A 24,688-nucleotide genomic window follows, 5' to 3' on the forward strand; every position below is an offset into this window, starting at 1 on the left:
ATCACCTCCCTCTGGCGCTCCTCCCCCTTCCCTTTCTTCCATGGCCTTCTGTCCTCTCCTATCAAATTCCTCCCTTCTCCAGCCCTGTATCTCTTTCACCAATCAACTTCCCAGCTCTTTACTTCACCCCTCCCCCACCCCCCCGGTTTCACCAATCACCTACTAACTTGCACTTCTTCCTCTCCTCCCCCCACAACTTCTTACTCTGACTTCTAATCTTTTTTTTCCCAGTCCTAATGAAGGGTCTCAGCTTAAACATTAATTGTTTACTCTTTCTCCATAGATGCTGCCTGGCCTTCTGAGTTCCTCCAGCATTTTGTGTCTGTTTAATTGATAGAAGATTGGCTGAACGGCAGGAGGGAAAGCATGTGAATAAAGAGGGCCTTTTCAGGTTGGCTGCCAGACACTAGTGTTGTGCCACAGGGGTCAATGTTGCAACCACTTCTTTTCATGTTGTATGTCAATGATTTTGATAAAGGAATTGATGGTTTTGTGGGCAAGTTTGTGGACAATACAAAGGTACATGGGTGGAAGAGCAGGTAGAGTTGAGGAAGCAGGGTGTCTGCAGAAGGATTTCAGACAGACTGGGGAAATGGGCAAAGAACTGGCAGATGGAATACAATGTAGGAAAGTGCATGGTCATGCACTTAGGCAGAAGGAATAAAGTTGTGGACTATTTTGTAAAAGGTAAAGAAAATTCAAAAATCTGAGGCGCAGAGGTACTTGGGAGTCCTCATGTAGGATTCCCTAAAAGTTAACTTGAAGGTTGAGTTGGTGTTAAGGAAGCCAAATGAAATGTTAGCATTCATTTTGAGAGAACTAGAATATTAAAAACTAAATTGTAATGCTGAGGCTTTATAAGGCATTGATCAGACTGCACTTGGAGTATTGTGATCAGTTTGAAGCCCATTACTTAAGAAAGGATGTGCTGGCATTGGTGAGAATCCACAGGAGGTTCACAAGAAAGATCCCAGGTATGAAAGGGTTAACAAATGAGGAGCATTTGTTGGCTCTGGGCCTGTACTCACTGGAGTTTAGTAGAATGATGAAGGATCTCATTGAAACCTATCAATATATTGAAAGGTCTGGATAGAGTGGATATGGAGAGGATGTTTCCTATAGTATGAGATTCTAGGACCAAAGGGCAGAGCCTCAGAATTGAATCAGAACAGAGAAGAGGAAAATTATCTTTAGCCAGAGGGTGGTAAATCTGTGGTATTCTTTGCTACAGACAGCTGTGGAAGCCAGGCCATTGGATGTATTTAAGGAGAAGGTTGATAGGCTCTTAATTAATCAGGGTGTCAAAGGTTACGGGGAGAAGGCAGAAGAATGGTGTTGAGAGGGATAATAAGTCGGCCATAATGGAATGGTGGAGCAGACCTGATGGGCTGAATGGCCTAATTCTGCTCTTGGTCTTATGGAATTGAATGCAGAAAAGTGTGAGGTGTTACACTTTGGGAGGCCAACACAAACCAGTATAGGTATACACGGTGCGCGATAGAGCACTGAGGAGTGCAGTAGAACAGAGGGAATTGAGAATATAAATATACAATTCCTTGAAGGTAGATAGAGTTGTAAAGAAAGCTTTTGGCACATTGACCTTCAGAAATCAAAGTATTGAGTATAGGTGTTGAAATATTATCTTGAAGTTGTACAAGACTTTGGTGAGGCCTGATTTGGAGTGCTGTGTTCAGTAAAGATGTCAATGAGACTAAAAGAGTGCAGAGAAAATTTACAAGGATGTTGTCTGAGCCTGAGGAGCTGAGTTATAGGGAAAGGTTAAGACTTCAGGATTAGGGGAAGATTTGATAGAGATGTACAAAATTATGATGGGGTAAATGCAAGCAGTTTTTTTTCTCATTGAGGTTGGCTGAGAATAGAATTAGAGATCATGGGTTAATGGTGAATGGTGAATGGTGAAATGTTTAAGGGGAACATGAGGGGAAACATCTTCGCTCAGAAGGTGGTGAGAGTGTGGAAAGTGGGGGATGCAGCTTTGATTTCAACATTTAAGAGAAATTTGGATAAGTACACGAATGGAAGGCTACGGTCCAGGTGCAGGCTGATGGGACCAGGCAGAATAGCAACATGGCATGGGCTAGATGGGCCAAAGGGTCAGTTTCTGTGCTGTAGTTTTCTATCACTCTATAGGCACGTGGATGAAAGAAAAATGGAGGGTTATGTGGGAGGGAAGGGTTAAAAATGGAAGGTTATGTGGGAGGGACGGGTTAAAAATGGAGGGTCATGTGGGAGGGAAGGGTTAAAAATGGAAGGTTATGTGGGAGGGAAGGGTTAAATTGATCTTGGACAAGGCTGAAGGGCCTGTACTGTGTTGTAATGTTCTATGGTTCACAGTAACTTAAGCTACTCTACGCTCTTCTACTCTGCTGATTGTCTTGCCACACACCGACGCTGGGAGCAAGTTACAGTGGCATATTAACCTGTGAACCAGCACACCTTTAGGATGTGTAAGAAACTGGACCATCAGGAAAAACAAATGTGGTTTTTAGGAAGAACATATAACTTCCAGCTTGTCAGCTCTAGAGGTCAGGATAGGAGCTGGGTAACTGGAGCAGCCTTACCTACTGTGCACTCCTGTTGCCTCTTTCTCTTAATTGTAACTCCCAACTCTGTTCCTTTCCATGTTATTACTAATACTTATATTGACTCCTCAACCCCAAGTATTTCCATTTGTGAAATCTGGTTGTGTGAAAGTTACCCATTGACTTTCCTGCAGCTCATCAACTGCAAAGATGCATCCTTAAAGATGAACGACTTTGGGCCGCGCTAAGATTGTGAAAGCCGTCTGAATAGAGGTCTGGAGGCAGACAGCTCATTCCATTTATACCAGAGCCTGCACTAACCCAGGAACATCTGATAAAGACCCAGATAAAAAGCTAGAGGAACTCAGCAGGTCAGGCAGCATCTATGGAAAGGGATAAGGAGTCAACGTTTCAGGCAGAGATCAGGACTGTCCCGAATCTTCATTAGTACTGTCCTGACAAAGGGTCAGCTCAAAAATGTCAACCGTTATTCCTTTCCATAAGCCCGACCTGCTGAGTGCCTCCAGCATCCACTCTACATTCCAACATCTGCAGAATTTCTTGTTTTTAAGATATAGACCAAGAACTTCTCTCTCGCAACCAATCTCTTTCTGCGAATATTATGCATCCCTCTCTGACCCAATCTCTTTAAACCTTTCATTCCCACTGTCAGGTATAATTTACACTCTACGTGCCGTCTGAACCTGTGACGTTGATGCCAATCAAATGTACCTGTGTCTCACTGTACTTATTCATATGACAATAAATTCAACTGCATGCAGCCCCCCCTCACCCCCATGAACCTTTTCCTTGGATATAGTGTTTTGAGAGTTGTGATTTTAGTGGGCTGAAACGCCAGTTGCAAATTTCTACACATGTTTGGTGGAGAGCATTCTGACTGGTTGCCTCACAGCCAGGTACGGAGTTTCCAATGCACATGACTGCAAGAGACTGCAGAGGGTTATAGAGGGGCAACTCCATCACTTCCTCAACCCTCCCAGCCATCGAGGACATCTCCATGAGGCGGTGCCTCAAAAGTGGGACACCCATCATTTAAGACCCTCGCCACCCAGGACCTTCGCCTCACTACCACAGGAGGAAGTGATAGAGCACCGTGAAGACACGCATTTAACGCTGTAAGAACATCTTCTTGCCCTCCACTATCAGATTTCTGAACAGTCCATGAATACTACTTCCTTATTCGTATTTTACATTATTTGTAACTTTCAAAAACTTTTATGCCTTGCAATGTACTGCCGCCGCAAAACAGCAAATTTCAGGGCATACCCATGTCACGGATAATAAACCTGGTTTTAATTCTATCTGAATACACGATTCTTCGCTGCCCCAATCTATTTCATTCGGTCCATCTCAGTAACACCGGTGCTCTCTGTTTGTATAGCTAATGGTCCAATTAGTAGAAGTTAGCTACTGAAGGGGTCAGCAAGCGGCCCCGACTGTGCGAGTACACTCAGGATAGAGAGAAGCGGAGGGGTGTCTCCGCGGGGCCACTCGATGTTTGTGTATTGCAGGGTCAGGAGCGAGGTGCTTCCTGGCTTTAGGGGGTAGGTCACACCTCGTTAGCAGGAAGGCACCGAGCCTCTCGCCTACTAATTGGCCGCGATGCGCTACACGGGGAGGGAAGGGTGCGAATATATTGCGGCTCCCTCCGAGGCCACTACCCAACTCCCCCCTGTCTCTCGCCATGCGCCGGGGTGCCGGTGCCTTGCTGCTTCTCCTGCTCGTGTCCTCGGGACCGGGTAACACCGCCAGCCTGCCCGGCCAGAGCCAACAGATACGGTCCAAGGCACTTAAGAGGTTGTTGGAGGTGTTCGGGATGGAAGATGCGCCGCCGTCGCCTCATAAGGTACGCCAACCTCCCCAGTACATGCTGGACCTGTACAACACGGTGGCAGATGCGGACGGGGTGACCAAAGAGCCCGACCTGCTGGTGGGAAACACGGTGCGCAGCTTCCTGGATAGAGGTGAGAGTCCTTCTCCCTGCTGATGCCCGGTGCTCAGGGACTGTTCCCGGCCACCTCCGGCTCCACTGACCTCTACGCTTTATATGCTTGCTTTCCTCAGCACGTAATCAGCAGTTCATGTTCTTCTTCAACCTGTCCAGCGTGGCCAAGAGCGAGACGATCTTGACCGCCGAGCTGCATCTCTTCAAACTGCGGGGTCGCCCGTCCCAGGATCCCGGGCAGCATAAGCACCACCTTTGTCAGGTAAGAAGTGTCTGTCGCCTCCGTCCATCCTTTCCCTCCCGCAGCCTCTTTCTCCCCTGTGAACCTGCATTGACACAGGGTGAGCGAGAGGGCAAAAGCAATATTGCTGGAAGAACTCGGTGGTCAGGCAGCCCCTGTGTGTCGGAGGTGGTGAGAGATGCTCAGTCGATGTTTCGGGACGAGACTCTTCCATGTGGACGCCTGGATTCCAGCATCCACAGTCTCGAGTGAGAGAGGTGGGTGGTGCGGGGCACAGGAGCTGAAAACCGAGGCAGAGGTTCTGCTACAGAAAACGCTGAAAGAATCCCAGAAAAATGGGCGAATAGCAGTCATTAAGATAAAGTACATTTAGGAATAAACAGAGAGAGAAAAAAAGTAAGGAATTGGAGAAAAAAGCGAAAGTCGAGAAGAGGTTGCGTGGTTTTAAACGTGTTACCCAGGTGGGTGAATTTGTTGGTGTGTTTCTCCTCAGGGCATCCGAGCATAAAGCTATTTCAAACTTATGTAAAGTTTAGTTATGGGTCTTGCAGGTAATTATTTTGCAGCTGAATTTCTTTACAGTTTGCAACCTTGAGACTGGGAACTACACTCAGAGACCCGGTACAGAGGGTTCCCTTCTGTTGAAATCCATGAAGAACAAATGTTAAACGTTAACACAAGAAATTGGGCAGGTGCTGGAAATCCAGAGCAACACACACAACACGCTGGAGCAACTCCGCAGGTCAGGCAGCATCCATGGAGATGAATAAACGGTCGACGTTTCCGACCGAGACCCTTCATCGGGACTGGAAAGGAAGGGGAAAGACTCCAGAATAAAAAGGTTGGGGGTGCGGGGGGGGGGGAGGATAGCTGGAAGGTGATAGGTAAACCAGGTGGGCTGGAAAGGAGGGAATATGATAGGAGAGGAGAGCGGACCATAGGAGGGCCATCAGGGGGAAGTGAAAGGCAGGTGAGAAGAGATAAAGGCCAGAGTGGGGACACCGGGAAGTTCCACTTTTGGCGAATAGAACGGAGGTGCTTGATGAAGTGGTCCCTGCTCTTGGACCTGCTTCAAATGGTGCGAATGTATTTAGATAATTGTTTAAAAAGCAATAAATAACAATTTTGTTTGATTATTTTTATTAGCTTCTATATGTCTTTTGAATGTCAGATGTTTATGCCTAAAAGTTGGACCCTCTCCTCTGTCCTGCTGAATTCACTCCAATCCTGCACAAAAATACTGAAATTGGGCAAAAATCTGTTAAAAGGTCTTTTGCACACAGATGGAGAGACTGCATTACAAAGAAACCCAGAAAGGAAAAAAAGCAGAAGTGAAAGATTTGGTGTGTGGGTAATCAGAGAAAACAGGAGCTTTGAGGGAGCTGCAGTAAGGCCTAGCAATTGTCACGCCACTGCCCCACTGATCACTGGGAAGTGGGTCAGCGGGGCGATGGTGGCTGCTGAACAGCTGCAGAAATAACTGCCATGCAGGTGAGGGAAAACACAGAGGCGGAAAACACAACATATTGGTCTTACCAATCATGCAACAACTAACTCTCAAGCCATGACAATAACTGACCAAGGACCTGTGAGTATTGCAGATTTGATTTGGGGGGAAAAAATCTCCAGATGCTGGAAATCTGAAGTAAAAGCAGAATATACTGGAAAAACTTAGTAGGTTACAAAACCTTGACTTTTTCTTTCCACAGATGCTGCCTGAACACCTGAGTTTTTCCAGCATTTTCTCTTTTGAATTGAACAAAATGGCTGTAGTTAGTGATGATACTACAACAGGTAGGCTAACTGGCCTTGAAATGTGGCATTACTTTTGTAGTTCTCCAGTTCTCTCCAGAACCCAGGGGATTGTGATAGATTACAACTAATGTACCCATTAACACTGCAGCCACTTTCGATAAGACCTTATGAAGAAAGCCTTTAGGTTGGGGGATGCCCTCTCTGTGGACCAATAACTCCTCTCCAAATTAGAAAGTCACACTCACTGTTCCCCTGCAATCACACTGGTTCAAAATGACATTACGATAAGCCCACACTTTGAAAGAATAATATCTCTGGCACTTTATTGTAATTAAAAAAATAACCATACTGGAACATGTTCTATACATTTCTGTGCCTTTGAATTCATTTTTAAGGTACAGGAATGTAGTAATTTTATTTTTGTATAATAATTCAAAAAATGGTAAAAAAAAAACCTGTCAAGCAATCACTTGCAATAGAAATCGACTGACTACTTGATAGCAAACGTTTTATATCATTAAGGTTAATTCTGATTTTGTCCCAAAGTATCATGTTCTTATTGTTAAACATGCCATATGTCTAATATTTGAGAATGATGGATGGTTTAGACTTTGTCATACCATGAGGAATATAGGATACAAATTGGCACTTGTTTGGATCCTAACCGTTTAAACTGATTTTTGCTATATGCATATTACAATGTGTACCAATGAGATTGCCTATAACTACACAAATTTCCTGCCAAGGTTAAAATGAATCAGGCACACCATCATGTGTAGTTTCCCATCTGTACCCATGTAGGAAATTCCTTATCATGGAGTTTGAGTAAAAGGCCAGAAACAAGAAACTAAGTTTTGAGGAATACCTTAGCTCAGCCCTAGCATTAATTATAACTCTGAGATTTTATCTGCCAATGAAACATTATGGCTTGGAAATTCAAAATGATGGTAGGTAGGAGGGAGCAATCCTGAAGCCACCTCAATGTCCAAGACAATTTGGACACTCAATGTTTTAGGACCAGCTTCTTGTCCTCTATCACCAGATTTCTTAATGACCCATGAACACTACCTCATTACCATATTTTGCACTCTTATTTACTTTTGTAACATATAGTTATTTTTGTCTGGCACAACATGAAACAACAAATTTCACAACATATGTCAGAGATAATTAACCTGATTCCGATAAGTTTCTCCCCCATTTAGGTCTGAAGGAAATGTGCCATGCACTCAGTCCATCTCAAAAGTCATGTGAGTTTATCTTCAAAGGACTAGATGTTGCAACTTGTCTGAGCTGTAATCTCTTTTCTCAGGTTAGTGTCTACCAGATATTGGACAATAGCACGTCAACAGTAAAAGGGAAAAGATTATTGTCAACCAGAGTACTTCCAGTCCATGACAGCACATGGGAGGTCTTCACAATCACTAATGCTGTAAGTGTCTTCAACAGAAATAATATTTGTAGTTTCTGTATGGCATGTATAACTACATGGTTTCCATTACTGATGGCGAATGCCCATAATTTCTGCTGTAACATATTTAGTATCCATACCAGCTCTTGATAAAATTAAAGGATAATACAGTACAGAAGACCATTTGGCCCATAATGCCTGTGTTAGCCATTTAACTCTTGTTAAACCAACAAAACTAGTCAGCTTTGGTTGTAAATACGTCAAAAGACAGTAATACCTGTGGCAATAATTGAACTTGTTATAACTACAGGAATAACTGCACAGTACCCACATACCTGCAGAAGATTATACAGAGCCGCTTTAGAACTATGGGGAGTACTTGTGTCACAACTTCAGCCCGCACCATTAAGCACATGCCAATTACAGTACTAGATGCTTGATTTGGAGCAATACCTTGTCATGCTAACCAGGGAAATGGCTGTTTTAGGTATAGTATTATTGATAAGATGGGGTTAATTAATGAGTTCATATTAAAGGATGCCCTAGGTAATTACAATAGGGTCAGTCGGCTAAAGTGGAATTGAGCAAAACATGTGAAAGGATAAAATGGTAGATATACATTGATAGATATTTAAGAAATTTGATAAATCTCATGAAGATTTATACCAATGAGGAAGAGTGGCTCTGTGAGAAGGATGTAGTTAATTAAGCTCAGGATAACGTTAAATTGAAGGAAGATGTGCATTGGAAAGAATTTTTCGCTAGAACTAAGCGGAGAATGAATAAAGAAATTGTGAAGGAGCAAATAGAGCTCTTGAGTAAACTAGAAAATAAATTTAAAACAGAGTATATTAAAAGGAAGAGAAAAGCTAAAATAAATATTGGTCAGCTAAAGTGTAAGACTAGGGAATTAATAATGGAAATATAATCTGTCTTCATGGGAGACATCCCAATTGAAATAGTCAAGTGGCTACAGGGAGGAAGCAATCTATAACAATCCCTATCAATAAATAAAATGTACTTAGTGATTTAATGGGGCTGAAGTTTGACGTGTCTCCTGAACTTTGCGTTTGTGTGCTTGACAAAACTAAGGGTGTAACAAAGTGGATAAAAGGCAATCAGTAAATTGTATTTGGATTTCCAGAAGGCATTTAGTAATATGTCATTGCTGATTTTTTTTTATTATTATTATTTCATTTTTTCTTTCTTTTTGTATTTGCATTTGGTTGACTTTTGTATGCTGGTTGTCCACCCTACTGAAGCAATCTTTCATTGATTCTATTATGGTTATTGGATTTATTGAGTATGCCCGCAAGAAAATGAATCCCAGGGTTGTATATGGTGACATATATGTACTTAGAACTATAAAAGTTTACTATGTAAAACAAAAGTCCACAGGGTTGGTGGTAACATATTGCCATGGAAGTGGGAGTGGGTAACCAACAGAAACCAGAATTGGGACAAATTTTTGGATTGGTAATCAGCACCCAGTACGGTGTCACCTATGAAGGCTGAGACCTCAACGATTATCTTATTTGTGATGAAGGAACAAAATATACTGTGGTCATATTTACAGGTCACATGAAGGTAAGTCAGTTAGCAATTTGTGATAGGATCCAAAGAGTCTAGACACGGATAGATAGATTAAACGAGTGGCAAGAAGTTGACAGATAATCAGAAACATGGGAAATATGAATTTATCTACTTTGAAAAGAAGAATGATATATTGAATGATTATTTCAATATATTTAGACTAGAAAATGTTGGGTATAAAAGGACTGGGGTGTTAGTGTGTGAAACAAAGGGTTGCTATAACGGTACAGCTAATAATTAGAAAGAGGAATGGAATCTTTTCCTTTGTTAAAACGAGTACAGTGTACAAAAGTCAGATAGTTTTGATGTAACTTTATTGCATACTGGGGAAACAGTTGTGGTTTCCAAATTTATGGAAGGATCAATGTGCAATGGAGGTAATGCAGGTACGTTCACTAGGTTGATTCTGGGAATGACGCAGATGATGCATGGAGGAGGTTGAGCAGGTTTGGCCTCTACTCATTGGAGCTTAGAAGGATGAAAGGTGAATCACACAAGATTATGAAGGGGTGTGACAGGGTGGATATTGAGAGGATATTTCTTCTAGTAGAGGTATCTAGAACAAGGAGTTTTGATTTCAGCATAAGAGATTATTCAATTCAGACACCAATGAAAAAGTTTACCTCTCAGAAGGCTAAGACTTTTTGGGATTCTTTACTCTCGAGAGTTATGGGATTGGAGTAATTGAATATGTTCACAGAGGAGATTTACATACATCTGAGGCCCTAGGGAGTACGAAGAGGGCATGGGAAACTGGATCAGCCATGACTTTATTGAATGGTGGAGCTGGTTTGAGATGCCATTCACCTGTTTCTGCTCCTGTTCCCCATCCACATCTGTGTAATGAGCAATGCATTGGTTCGTATGTAGGCCCAAGGGAGAAGGTGGATTTTGTGCCCTGAAGTTGAATGAAAACAAGCAGGCCAGGCTGACTGGGAGCCACAGTAGATTAATTTAAAAACTAGTTACAACCATAGCTCCACAGCAGAAACTCTCTCATCATCTGATGTCATATTCATGGTCTTACAGATGTTTGGATGGATTATGAATTTTACAAGTAGACAGTAACTTGAGCAGGATTAGAAAACAATGAAATGTAAAATAGGTTTTTGAAGTAATGGTGGATTCAGTTCAGTATATTTTTAAATCAACATGGAGCCACAACAAATTTCAATGTTTAATTTCATCCAATATCAATTGTGACAGAGATGCCCAAATACTCTAGTTAAAAAAGCTGTTAATTTGAACTAAGTCATACTTTTACTGGGTTGAGGGAGATTTATTTTGTATCAGACTCAGCACTACCTCATTCTGGTAACATAATAATATGAGAAATTGAGCTAGGAGGTCATTCAGCCATTCATCATCCAGTATGATCATGGCTGACTTTCGACTGACTTTTGACTTCAGGGCTGCTTTCCTATACTAACCATCCATCTCTCATTTCCTTTAATATTCAAAAATCTAAAAGCAGTTTATGAGGCACAACAGAAGGAATCTCATTCTGCCAGAAACACTTGCTGAACTTGATTGATGGAAGTTTTGTTTATTCATGTAGGTATATGACTGGATACGGGATAAAGATAGCAACAAAGGCTTGCTTGTCAGTGTGCAGGGCCTGGCTGGAGAGCAACTCAATAACTACATCCACTTTGCCACTGGGAGAGACCATCACAGTAGCAAAAAGCCAATGGTGGTTCTCTTTACAGACGATGAAAGGAGAGGGACTGCCACCTCCAGTTCTTCAATAGGTAATTCTTCAGTTTCTACAACTAAAGAGTCTATCACAAACACAAGAGATTCTGCAAATACTGGATATCCAGAATAACAGACACAAAATGCTGGAGGAGCTCAGCAGGTCAGGCAGCATCTACGAAGAGGAATAAACAGTTAATGTTTCGGGCTGAGACCGTTATCAGTCCTGTACCGGCCCGAAATGTTGACTGTTTATTCCTCTCCAAAGAGTTCCTCCAGCATTTTGTATAGAGTCTACCACAGTGATGCACTGATGCTCTTACAGAAAGTTGTCATTGGATCTGTACATCAATGAGTTAGCTTAATGTCAGACTAGTTCCCTCTAGTCTTCCTTCAGGTTCATTTTAGAGAATAAAATTCCCATTCAGTTACGTACAGTTGTGATTAATTCATAACTCCTGATGGTTCATAGGGTTCATATACTAGCTGACTTAATGCCTTAAGGTATAACTGCGTATTGGATTCTATAGGATGAAACATAATCTGGACTATTTGTTTGGACATGCAGAGTAATTTCTCTAACTGTCACCAGCCTGAGGACACTGCAATTAACCATTAGTTGTCCTCCTGACTACTATTGCAATGACAGGATAGATCCTCCCGTCTCCTCCATCTTCTGCCTTGCCCCTGGAAGTCATTTATATTTTCAATTCACTTTTTCATAAATCTCTTAATATCCCAGACTACTGTCTTTAAACTTCAATTATATGTCTGTCAGAAATTTGAAGCAAATTGGAGATTAATATTCATTATACATTAAAGACTAGTTGGGTGATATACTGGTGAACTAATGTAGCCTGTGGAAAAGCAAATAATAATGATGAGGAGACAATTGTAGCTTTCAGTAGTGAATGGTAACGTAACAGTGATTTTGTTTAACATTCAAAGATTTAGAGATTATTATTAGAAACAAAGTCAATATCAATGAACACTAGAGGGCATTGCCAAACCAGTAACTGAGAAGGAGCTGTTTTAAAATCAAGGGATATTACTACTTGCTGAACAGTGGCCCACATTCCAATGCAAGAGAGGGACAAGGAGTATCTGAATTCAGGCTGCTGCTCACTGAACCCACACAAAAACAGTATAACTGGTGTACTAGCCCTGCCCACCTGGCCTGACAGGAATCTTCGACCCTATGTCAGTTTGTGGTTCCCACTTTGGGCTCACCATTAGTCTTAGAATCCACAACACTTAAGTGGAAGCAAGTTATCCTCGATCCAACAGACTGGAGAGTTTGACAGGATGATTGCAGTCTCTTATTTGAACAGATGAATCAGACCGTGTACTAGATTTTCCCCATTAGCAGTTTTACTGCCAGTCTGCTCTAAAACAGTTCTTCACAGTCCACATCATACTGCCAGTCTCTGTGTTATTAGCAGACACTGTACCTCCTGTACCTAATAAAATGGCCACTTTGTGCATGTTCATAGTCTTCCCATCCACATCAAGGTTCAATGTGCTGTGCATTCAGAGATGCTCTTCCACACACGACTGTTGTAACACATGGTTATTCGAGTTACTGTTGCCTTCTTGTCAGCTTGAACCAGTTTGATCATTCTCCTCTGACCGCTCTCATTAACAAGGCATTTTTGACCACAGAACTGTAGCTCACTAGATGTTTTTTTTTGCACCATCCTCTCCAACCCTTTTTTTTGCCATGGGCCCCTAACATTAACCGAAGGGTCCGTGGATCCTAGCATGGGAACCCCTGCCCTATAGACTGCTGTGCATGAAAATACCAGGAGATCAGCTGTTTCTGAGATACTCAAACCACCCTGTCTGGCACCAACAATCATTCCACAGTCATGTGTTCGTCCATCATCGTCGTCGATGAAGACCTCGACACCATTGATGGTGTCGAGCCGAGCACGATTTGAATTTAAGTGAGGGAGAGCTGCGCAGCGTCAGCCTCACTCTCTCTTCCCAATTCCCATCTGAATACAGTGGCAAGACAGAGTCAAGACGGCTGGAGATGGGACTAGGCGCAGTGGATGACCAGGACGTCTTCTGTGTCTTGTCATGCTCTACATGTTCCATGACGCTTGCAGAGACTGCCTTCTTGACCATTGGACCTTCCATTGGTCTCATCCACTCAATCCGCCGGAGTCTGTCTTCACATGCTGGGATAGACATCTCCCTATCTCACCAAGGGTTTGAGACCCGTTGGCTACCCTCACCTGGTTTAGACGGCTTGTCGAGGCCGTTATGCAGGGTGTGGCCGCTGTCAGCTCTCATTCCACAGTCAAAGTCACTTAGATCACATTTCTTTCCTATCTGATGTTTGGTCTGAATGACAAACTGAACCTCTTGACTATGTCTGCATGCGTTTATGCATTGAGTAAAGTGTACATGGAGTGTGTAAGGATATAATGTCCAGCAGAGAAAATATTAGAAAAGCTTCAACAGATTAAGTAGTCCATAGCTATTCTAACTTGTATACTTGATGCTTTGTATTTAACTTGACGAAATACTGCAAAGCAGGATCCAAATGTTTAAATGGAAAACTAATTCCAATCCGCTGGAAAAGTAAATAAATGATAAAATTATATAAAATCAGCAAGGTAATATATCCACACATAAAGACAGATCTACAGTGGGTCCACATGCATAGAATAGGTTCTGCTGCCCTTAAAACCACAACAGCCTTCAGGTTCTTAATGTCTTTAAATATTGACATCTGTAATAATTTTGCTTTGATTTTGTTAATAACATTGTTAACTTTTGACTTTGCCATAGAGACTCCATTTCTCTCGGAAGTGACACTTCACGATAAAGCAAGCCAGAGTCGCAACACAAGATCCTTGAATTTGCAAGGCTGCCAGAGGTATCCTCTTTATGTGGATTTTGAAGAGATTGGCTGGTCTGGTTGGATCATCTCCCCTCGGGGTTACAACGCTTACCACTGCAAAGGAGCATGCATTTTCCCACTGGGGCAAAATATGAGACCTACCAACCACGCCACCGTCCAATCCATTATAAATGCCCTTAAGCTAACTAATGGTGTTGCAACTCCCTGCTGCATCCCCGACAAACTCTTCTCCATCAACCTGCTGTACTTTGATGATGATGAAAATGTGGTCCTAAAACAGTACGATGATATGGTTGCTGGCAGTTGTGGATGTCATTAGTTCATTGACTTCTTCAAGCACCACCTAACTGCACCAGTTAGAAAATCATGACTGTCAGGCAGAGAACATATGTGATTTTTTTATGGAGTTAGTATGTGTGGAAGTGGGGAAAAAAGCATCTTCAAAAGATCTGCAAGATTTTAAAACCACAATTAAGTAAGTAAACTGCTTGTCCAAGTGATTGACACTTTTTTTTACAAAAGTCATTCCACAAGCTGTGGTACTGCACAGCAGACAATTGTATGATATGTTTATATGTTTAAATATACAGATGTATTAATATATGCAGAATTGTGAAAAGTATTGTGAGTTGATAGTGTATAATTTTAAACAATCTAATAAATATAAATGGATTCTACAGAGTAATAAACACAACATTAAAAGCCTGGGTGACTTTTTATAATGGAGCTTGAATTTTTAAAAAAGGATTTTTTTATTCATACCCTCATCTTCCCCTCAATTATTCACATTCTTGCTTCTCACTTATTACTATTCTGATACTGTCCATTGTTCTCTGCCTTGTTATTTTAAATTCTTGCTTTCATTTATTGTCCTGTAATGTTACCTCTGACACTTATTCCTTCCATTCTTCTACTCACTATAACTCTTTCCCATCTATTATTCCCAGGGCTCATTGCATTCTTGTTTAGCCTCGCTTCAAGTTAATTTCATTAATTTTCTCTAACTCACTTCAAGGCTTATTTAGTGTTTTTCTTTAGTTATTTCAAAGCATATTTATTATCAAAATATATATGCCGTATACAAACTTGAGATTCGTCTTCTTATAGGCAGGCAGCCACAAAACAAAGAAACACAAAAGAACCAAAAAACATGATGACCAAACACCCATTATGTAGAGAAAAAAAAACTAATCATGCAAACAATAAAAGCAAGCAAGTAACATTCAGAACAAAAGTGTGTCCGCAGACACAAACCCTGGAGCAGGCCTGCTGCCTCAGCACAGAGCAGCGAGCAGAACCAGCCCCACTTCCACCTCTTTTCATGCAGAGGCCCCGTTGTATCCTTCCCCAGTTAATTTCTCTTGCTCTAAAACCCCTACTCAGTAATCCCTGGCCCTCTCCCACCATTTACTGTTACATACAATTTAAGTGATTATACTAATGCCCATCACTCCTTATAAAAATCATGTGACTTATCATACCACCACCTACATTTCTAGATGTAGGGCATTCTCCATAACCTTGCACTCATTCAGCAAGAGCATACATTTAGGAAATGGTCTGCAGCAGAAGTGGTAAGTTTTGGCTGTGGAGATTGCAAATTGTTGCTCTATCTTAATGCAAGATTAAACCTATTCTTAATCTTCTGCTTTGTCACTGTCCAGAAACACCTGCAATGACAGTCTAAGGAAAAGCTGAATTTATTGTCATGTGCATAAGTACACATATGCAATGAAAAACTTACTTGCAGCAGGCCACAAGAAAAACAAACAAATTATACACAATTTTTACAATGATGAAAACAATTACATCAAAAATGTCCATTTTAGTACAAGGTGATCATGGTGTCCCTAAAACCAATAATTTGGGTCTGCCAGTTGATTTAAGAACAAAAAGGTTGAAAGGAAGTACGTGTTCTTGAAGCTGGTGGTGTGGGACTTTAGCCTTCTATACCTCCTGCTCAAAGGCACCTGCAGTGTCAATATTTCACAAATCTTTTCCACTTAATACAATATCATAAATGTCATCTATTCCTGCGGTCTCTTTTAGGCTTAATTTGTTGGGGATTTATAATATTTAGGATGTGCTTGCCTTGCTAAGCCTATTGGTAGATAAATTTCTCAACCCTTCACAGTGTTAAAGCACAGAAACTTGTTTTGCTCTTCCTGCAAGATCTCTCCTTGCTTCTAATCAACCCATCAACACTTTTCTATAGGTTGCAGTATCACGCTAAAGCAAGAAGGCAGATGATATGCTAACACCCCGTTGGAGAGCCTAAACTCTCAGCTTTCTTATTCAGAATGCAAACAATATCTGTGAAGACCTTCAACATCGGAGGTTAAAGCAGTGAGAAAAAATGAATCAACATCTTGTAGAGAAGTATAACAAAATTGTATTCATTGTATTACATTCATTTGGAGATATAAAATACAGTCTAAGGTGCAATTCAGTCTAAATAGTGAGAAATAAACAAAAACCACCCAACCTTCAGAAAAGCAGTCAGAATTCATGCAATCAAGAAAAGCCCAAGTATTCCATGTCCAATATTATCCTTCAAAGTCTGACAACCTCACAGGTATTTATGTTCACTGTTCAGAGCAACAATTTCTGCCCAGTTTAAGTAGTTGGCAGTGGGTGGATGATGATGAGGTAATGCTGCATACAGACAGACCATATGAAATTAATGAAGGTAGATTAAGAGTGATTACACAGATGCTCATCAGTTGAATGTATTGCATCAGGATTTTACTTAAAAGGAAAATCCAGCCCACTACTGCCCACACTCTCCAACATTCTCTATCACTACCACCAAGCCCAGGCAATAGCACAAAAATCTGGTGCTGAATGTCTAATGAATCTATTGTAATGAATGTGAGGCATTACTATCGCCCAAGATGTCTGGAAACAAAGATTAACTGAATGCCACAAAAGTATTTGATGTGAGCAAGCATTAGGTCTCTTCCTAGAAAAAAACTGAAACTAAGAGAGGGTATTAGTGGGATTTGATTCAAAATAGATTGAAGAATTCAATAGACAACGTAATCGAATCTTATGTCAGAAACTAGTATTCTAAAGTTACCATAAATAAAAATTGCACTAATTCCTTTGTTCATTTCAAACACAATAAGCAGCCATCCAATAATGGATAATTAGGAAGTAAAACATAAACAAATATAATCTCTATACAATAATAAATCCTCTGTAACAAATTTCAGGTTGAAAGTAAAGTGCTTTAAAGCTAAATTTCTAAACATTCTAATATTCTAGAGCAGCACAAATTTCACATAACCATAATGATGTACTTTGCAATAATAGCAAAAGACAATTTTTTTTTTGTATTTATATATTCAATATTGGCAAGACTGGCAAAGTTAGTATTTATTTCTCCCTAATTGGTCTTCCTGAACTGCTGCAGTCCTTCAGCTGTCTTAGGTACAGAGTTCTAGGATTTGGAAAACCACTGAAGCAATGGTGATTTATTTTCAAAGTAGGATTGGGTAGATCTTGGGAAGAGGATCTGCAGATAGCAATGTTCTCCAGTGCCTGCTGTCTCAGTAGATGGGAGTCATACAGCATGGTAACAAATCATTTGGTCCAAATCATCTGTGCCAACCAAGATGTCTATCCACGCTAGTCCTACTCGTTTGCATTCGGTGCATACCAATCTAAACATTCTTGACTGTTTTGCATGTTTGGGAGTGTCATTGAATTAACCCAAGCAAAGCTGTTAATTGGGTGCTATTGATTTGATATGTCCCATCTTAGAAAGCTGTTGAGACCGGTCTCATCTAAGGCAATCGGAGTGTTTCATAACACTATCCACTTCCCCCTCCTCCGTGGTACAAGTCTTAGGAGATCAGGAGGCTCATCACAGGTTATTTAGTTACATTCTAGTCTCAATTACAAAATGTACGTGGCAGGTCGAGCTGCATTTCTGGACAATGGTTATCTTCAGGGGGTTTAATGGTAAAAGACTCAGGAATGATAGCATTGAAGACCAAAGGTAAGTCACCTTTGTTGAATGTGGTTATTGATTGGTGTTTGCGGCAAGTAGTATTTGTGACACATTTCTTCAGCCCATACCCAAATGCAATTTGGACTCTTTGCATGCAGGCATTACCGCTTCACATGTTAACAGAGCTGTGAATGGAACATTGTTTGCAAATAACTATACTTTTCCATTCTGACCTTATGATAGATTAAAAGCAGCAGATGATGGAGCCCAAGTCACTGCCCAGAGGAACCACTGCAGCACTGTTGTAGTATATATTGTAACATTAGAAGGTTCAAGAATTAAGATGTTTGTGAAAGGATGGGGGCACTAGATGAGTATTTGACAGTTAAATTATGAAAGGGATTATCCATTGTATGTAAACCACTGATCCTGGAGACAGTATAATTGCAGTAGGATTTCTTTTCCAGAGCCAAGTCAATTACCCTTTATCTAAAACGCTTGCTGTAATTTCCGACTGAATTTATGTGCTACCTGTAAGCAGTCTTTGTCTTACACTTGTTCAGCACTTAGTAAAAATTATTACATACCATTAATGTACTGTATAATGTATTCAGGGTAGCAAAACAGCACAGCAGCATCGGGAGAATACCTCAATCAGCTGTTGGGGAACAATGAACAACAACATGCTTTCAGTCTCCATCTACGATGTCATGCTTTGATTAAAAGGTTACAGTACACTGCATTTTACTTTTTTAGGTTTAATGTAAAGTATAAAAACAATCAGCATTTTAGACTTGTTCTGTGAGATTTTCATCAGTGACAATCTTCACAAACTCAATTAATTTCTCTGCTACTTCTCGATCAGCAGATGCTTTATCGTTAATTTTTGTTTAAATCTTTAAAAATTTAATGCTGTGTCTAGTCTTAAATTTCTGCAACCTGCTTGCTGAATGTTCACAATCGCCTTCAATTTTCAGTTTGTCGTGATAAACCTTTGCTTGTTTCATGATCAGGATACCACTAAGCGGCATATCCTCACTCCAACACGGATGAATCCATTCTTCCAATACACGATTGAGATCTTCATTTTTAGCTTGATGCAGTGTTTCTGTTTTTCTACTTTTCATTAATACCCACTCATTATATATGTGAGGTCATTTTTCAGAACTGTCTGTGTTGTGCAGAGACTGCACATCACCTGGGGACCTTCACAGCACCTTGTGGAATTTTCCATTTGTGACGTCCTATCAGCGCTCAAAATTCCAAAGTCTGAAAGGTTTCGGATAAAGGGATAATAACCTCTATAAACTACATTTCCTGAAAGGTTTGAGATTAAAAGGCAATATTGAAAGAAAATTACTGAAACTTCATGTGATACAAGTTATTTAATCTGAAAACACTCACACTTGAAATCATACATTTACTCATACAATAAGTATAACTTCCTTTTTACAAATTGTACAAATATACATCTATAATGAGCAAATTTGATGGCAGCTCTCCTTTTATGGAGTTATTTTGGCCTCATGAAACTTGTCTCCATTTCACTCCAGGGTTCCTGGAAAAATAATAACAGCATGAAACTCCCCGAGACATACAAACATGCAGCAAACATTCTATTAATATATATCCAAGTAGCAAAGGCTATTGCCTTCCCTATCTTTACAATGGCACAGGAAGATATGAATATTTGATATATAGTGATGAATGCCAACATTGTCTTTGTAAAAAGAGCAATGATGAGTGGATTAATCAGTTTTAAGTCATATGATCTAGCTTGACTGTAATAATCAATAATTCTCTCACTAATGCTTCACTATCAATTATATCTTCCATCCAAGGGAAAGAAGCACATGAAAGTCACAAAACCGCCATTCACAGAGATTGTGTTAAATCACAAGAAAACACGATGAAATCTTGAACAAAAAAGCTAAAAATACTAGGGCAGCATCTCCCATTGGATGGAATGTTTCAGGTCAGCAACTTGAGATGCTCCGAAGTTCTTCATATGGAAAATCAGTGAACAGCAAACAGGAAATAGAAATATTTCTTGGAAGGACAGTACATTGATAGGTATCACAAGATTTTTTCAAAGATCAGGCAGTGTTTTACATTCACCTGCCAGGACCTTGGATTAGCACCTAGCTCATACATTTTGTAATAACTAATGTGTTACAGTGCTTCTTGTGTAATTGAAACGCAAAGCTGAACAAAGTTGCATTGTTCTGGAGACCTCCGTATAGGGATCACCTCTGTATACAATATAGACTGGCTGGGTTGAGCTGTTCTCCGATCTTGGCAATCCATTTGCAAACATTTTCTCACCAATATCAGAGAACAATTCAACCCAACCATCAACTACATATTTTCTGAGCTATTTCCAACGGTACACACTATCCAATGTTATAAACAATGTTAAAATTAGGTATATAGTAAGAGGGTCAAACTTGTGGACCGATACAAAGATTAACAAAAATACCAAAAAAGTGATTCAGTTGTCAATAATTGTGGGAAGATACATTTAAGATGTGGGATGGCGAGGCAAGTATGAATGGAGACAAAACCAATTTTAAAAAAAATCTTAAACAAGCTGTAACAAGGATGTCATAAACAAAATAACAGAATATTGTAACACGCACAAAATGCTGGAGGAACTCAGCAAGCCAGGCGGCATCTAGGGAAAAGAATACATTCGATGTTTCGGGCTGAGACCATATTACTTCTTTTTCATGGCTAAGGCAAGAAATATAGATTAAAGTCAAGAAAGCTTATGAAGTGTTAGCCATCATAAGACAAGGGATGGAGTTTAAGAGTCACAGGGTAATGATGCAGCTCTGTAAAACTCTGGTTAGGCCACACTTGGAGTACTGTGTCCAGTTCTGGTCACATCACTATAGGAAGGATGTGGAAGCATTGGAAAGGGTACAGAGGAGATTTACCAGGATGCTGCCTGGTTTAGAGAGTATGCATTATGATCAGAGATTAAAGGAGCTAAGGCTTTACTCTTTGGAGAGGAGGATGACAGGAGACATGATAGAGGTATACAAGATATTAAGGGGAATAGATAGAGTGGACAGCCAGCGCCTCTTCCCCAGGGCACCACTGCTCAATACAAGAGGACATGGCTTTAAGGTTAAGGGGTGGGAAGTTCAAGGAGGATATTAGAGGAAGGTTTTTTACTCAGAGAGTGGTTGGTGCGTGGAATGCACTGCCTGAGTCAGTGGTGGAGATACACTAGTGAAATTTAAGAGACTACTAGACAGGTATATGGAGGAATTTAAGGTGGGGGGGGGTTATATGAGAGGCAGGGTTTAAGGGTCGGCACAACATTGTGGGCCAAAGGGCCTGTACTATTCTATGTTTTATGAATGCAAATTAGGATTGGTAGACTTTTGGACATACTATACAAAATATAACAAAGTAATTGAGAATGGCAGATTAACTGGAGGCTGCTTTGAAGAAATAAACACTTAATAAAATTACTTCATTGAGGGATTTAGATATATATTAGATACCACACCCACAGATTCAAAATTATACATTTATAAAGCTATGACATTTACTACCATTCTATTTGAAATTGAAATCATGTCAACTTCTAAGATTAGAAAAGTGGTTAAAAGCAACAGGATGGGGATGTTATACTAGTGCCTTCTGCTCACTGTGAACAGTAAATCAAAAACATTTTACATCAGCAATGAAACTCAAGGCGATATTATCACTTGCATCAATGTCTCCTACTGTGCAAACTTGAAACAAGTGACAAAAGCCTCAGTTCATCTCTCAAATTTCTGACAGAGGGATCAAAGTCCAGGAATTATGAGGGAGCCAGAACTAGATAACAAAAACATGTATGACAAAAATAACTGGCTACAAGCCACAGACTTACCTTCTAAAAATGCGAATTCATCTGCAGCATCTACTGCATTATCTGAAAGGGAAATTAAAAAAACATTTTAATAATGAGGACAATTTTAAATCAAAAGCAAAACTGATCAAGGCAATATCACAACTTCCAATGCTAATCTTTCATGCACACTGGTATTCAAAAGCATGATATGACAGCCGACTCTGTCAGGCTCACCCAAGTCCTTGCGCTGGATTGTTTTACGCTTTGCTTGCAGAGCATATGTGCATGCATCCTTTGCAATCACTTCAACAAACAGCTCCTGGTGGAAGAAACCAAACAGATTGTTTCACCAATGGGATACAAGTTGTTCAGGAGTTCCTGTACAGACTTCCAATAGGCCTCTGCCTCTTCCCTCAGCAAACCTATATCTTTTCCCTTTAGATAGCCCATCATGTCCCAGGGAAGACCTTTGAAGTATAAGCACACTAAGAAAAGTTTCATCTCAGCTGTTTCGTTAAGTCCTAAGCTTCACTAATCCAGTCTCCCTTGTATTTGATCAATGTCATTGTTTAATACTAGATATTACTTAATTATATGAACACTAGAAGATTGTTCAGGTCATTTTACACAACAGATCTAACCCAGCAAGGCAGATGAAAGGAAGCTCAAAAATAAATAAATTTGCTATTTGCCAGGTACTAACTAGAAGGTTTCAATATTTAGTAGTTGATCCTAACATGCAGAGGCTGAATTAAAATCTGCCCCAAGGTAATATTCCAAAGGAAGATCAAGACCTGTTGGATGAGCTGTAATATGGACAGATAAATCTGAAGCAAACAACAGGAATTCTGCAGATGCTGGAAATTCAAGCAACACACATAAAAGTTGCTGGTGAACGCAGCAGGCCAGGCAGCATCTCTAGGAAGAGGTGCAGTCGACGTTTCAGGCCAAGACCCTTCGTCAGGACTAACTGAAGGAAGAGTGAGTAAGGGATTTGAAAGCTGGAGGGGGAGGGGGAGATGCAAAATGATAGGAGAAGACAGGAGGGGGAGGGATGGAGCCAAGAGCTGGACATGTGATAGGCAAAAGGGGATACGAGAGGATCATGGGACAGGAGGTCCGGGAAGAAAGACAAGGGGGAGAGGTGACCCAGAGGATGGGCAAGAGGTATATTCAGAGGGACAGAGGGAGAAAAAGGAGAGTGAGAGAAAGAATGTGTGTATAAAAATAAGTAACAGATGGGGTACGAGGGGGAGGTGGGGCATTAGCGGGTTAGCGAAGTCGATGCCATCAGGTTGGAGGCTACCCAGACGGAATATAAGGTGTTGTTCCTCCAACCTGAGTGTGGCTTCATCTTTACAGTAGAGGAGGCCGTGGATAGACATGTCAGAACGGGAATGGGATGTGGAATTAAAATGTGTGAGTATATCTGACAACCGTTTGAGAATATAAACTTTTGGATCCAGAATGTTGCTTTGTTAAACGTAACATTCGAGGACTACAGCACACAAAGGCATCAGAAGAAAATGGCAAATGAAATAAATGTCCTTGTATGGCAAGCTAAAATTCTGAAAAATTTGCCAACCATGGTGGGACAAAAGGTTAGATGGTTTGACAAAAGTACTTCATGAATAATTATTGGAAATGAATAGTCTGCAGGATCGTGATCAGAAATGAATATGTATGACAAAGAGCCAAAAGTCATCACTTCTTCTACAAACGCTGGCTAAATTACATAACCCACCCTCCAGCACACGCACACTCACCGTGTTGGCCAACCATTAACAGTGCTGCACACATCCACTATGGCTGAAGAAACTGACATCAGGGTGAACTCTACTTTCCGATACAATTAACAAAAAGAATACAAACGGTAATCCCACAGCTGAAGTACATCTACCCCAGTAGAAAAAGAAGTGGCAACAGCAGCTACTCCTCTAAATAACATTAACATCCAAAAGCAGGAGGATGAGTAATTGTTTAAATAACATCACCACTCACTTAACTTAAAACTACAGTATACTGTATTTCAACTTCATGCATAAGAAGCGTCCTAAAGCCACCAGCCGCATGCCCCTGACTTTGTACCCGTTTTCTAACCTCCGTTGCTCTGATGTCAAGTTGATTATATTTCCGTGAAGCTCCGAAGGAAATTTTACTGTGCTATAGACCAGAGAGCTTGAGGAGACTGGTCCAGAGCGCCAGTGGGACGGACCTGGGCTGCCAAAGCAGGAGCAGTATCAAGGGTGTCCAGGGGACACCAAGGCAGGTGTTTCCCGGCTGGAGACAATGCCCGAAACCCAGCAGGGTTCCCCACCTACTCACCGTGGCCTTGCCGATGGCGAATACGGCCTCCTGACTCGCCAGCGTCACCTCGGGATCCGCTTTTATCAGCCCCTTGATTCGGCTGAGCGGCAGGCGGAGCAGTTTCTGTTGTGCGCCCGAGTTCGGCCGCTCCGCTTCAGCCTCGGCGTCGAGCTGCACGCTTTGCCGGTTCTCCTGATCACGCTCGTCCGCCGCCGCACTCTCCAAATCCTCCATCGCTGGCCCTTCCCGCCTTTGGGAAAGAACCAAGAGAAGCCAATCAGAGAGCACCATTCTGTTGGTCGTCCTGCTTTCCACCAATCAGAACCAGTACCTCTTTGCCAATCACATATATAAAAAACAAAAGCCTTTATCCAATCAGATTAGTTTTCCTTAGACATTTCTTGAAGCGGAATAGAACTAACATTGCAATGTGTGTTTACCCTATTGAGCCATCAAAGTATTTTGTTTTAAAGAGATCACTTTTTATTCTTCTAAATTCC

The 24,688-nt window shown here is 41.0% G+C and overlaps 2 protein-coding genes across 2 annotated transcripts; one reads left to right on the forward strand and one right to left on the reverse strand.

Annotated features, from left to right (window-relative positions):
• The first annotated feature begins 4,248 nt into the window (after positions 1-4,248).
• Positions 4,249-14,772, forward strand: admp (anti-dorsalizing morphogenic protein). The gene is made up of 5 exons (XM_063032019.1): positions 4,249-4,534; positions 4,629-4,771; positions 7,818-7,937; positions 11,068-11,260; positions 14,004-14,772. The coding sequence occupies exons 1-5, from the start codon at positions 4,249-4,251 to the stop codon at positions 14,393-14,395; spliced, it is 1,134 nt and encodes a 377-aa protein (XP_062888089.1). The 3' UTR covers positions 14,396-14,772.
• Positions 14,773-19,389: 4,617 nt separating this feature from the next.
• Positions 19,390-24,479, reverse strand: pole4 (polymerase (DNA-directed), epsilon 4, accessory subunit). Its single transcript, XM_063032020.1, has 4 exons — positions 24,207-24,479; positions 22,116-22,200; positions 21,921-21,962; positions 19,390-19,589 (listed from the first exon to the last, which is right to left on the reverse strand). Exons 1-4 carry the CDS (start codon positions 24,477-24,479, stop codon positions 19,576-19,578), a joined length of 414 nt encoding a protein of 137 aa, XP_062888090.1. The 3' UTR covers positions 19,390-19,575.
• Between the last annotated feature and the right edge of the window lie 209 nt (positions 24,480-24,688).

The sequence above is a fragment of the Mobula hypostoma genome, chromosome 24 (genome assembly GCF_963921235.1).
Source record: "Mobula hypostoma chromosome 24, sMobHyp1.1, whole genome shotgun sequence".
NCBI classification, from domain to species: Eukaryota; Metazoa; Chordata; class Chondrichthyes; order Myliobatiformes; family Myliobatidae; genus Mobula; species Mobula hypostoma.

What these genes read in the sequence shown, in the direction of transcription:
- pole4 (XM_063032020.1), bottom strand. Translation starts at nt 24,479, where the DNA reads ATGGTGCTCTCTGATTGGCTTCTCTTGGTTCTTTCCCAAAGGCGGGAA. An exon ending in TCGCCATCGGCAAGGCCACG is followed by an intron (nt 22,201 to 24,206) that starts GTGAGTAGGTGG and finishes TTCTTCCACCAG; the next exon opens with GAGCTGTTTGTTGAAGTGAT. An exon ending in AATCCAGCGCAAGGACTTGG is followed by an intron (nt 21,963 to 22,115) that starts GTGAGCCTGACA and finishes TTTCCCTTTCAG; the next exon opens with ATAATGCAGTAGATGCTGCA.
- admp (XM_063032019.1), top strand. Translation starts at nt 4,249, where the DNA reads ATGCGCCGGGGTGCCGGTGCCTTGCTGCTTCTCCTGCTCGTGTCCTCG. An exon ending in ATAAGCACCACCTTTGTCAG is followed by an intron (nt 4,772 to 7,817) that starts GTAAGAAGTGTC and finishes CTCTTTTCTCAG; the next exon opens with GTTAGTGTCTACCAGATATT. An exon ending in CACCTCCAGTTCTTCAATAG is followed by an intron (nt 11,261 to 14,003) that starts GTAATTCTTCAG and finishes ACTTTGCCATAG; the next exon opens with AGACTCCATTTCTCTCGGAA.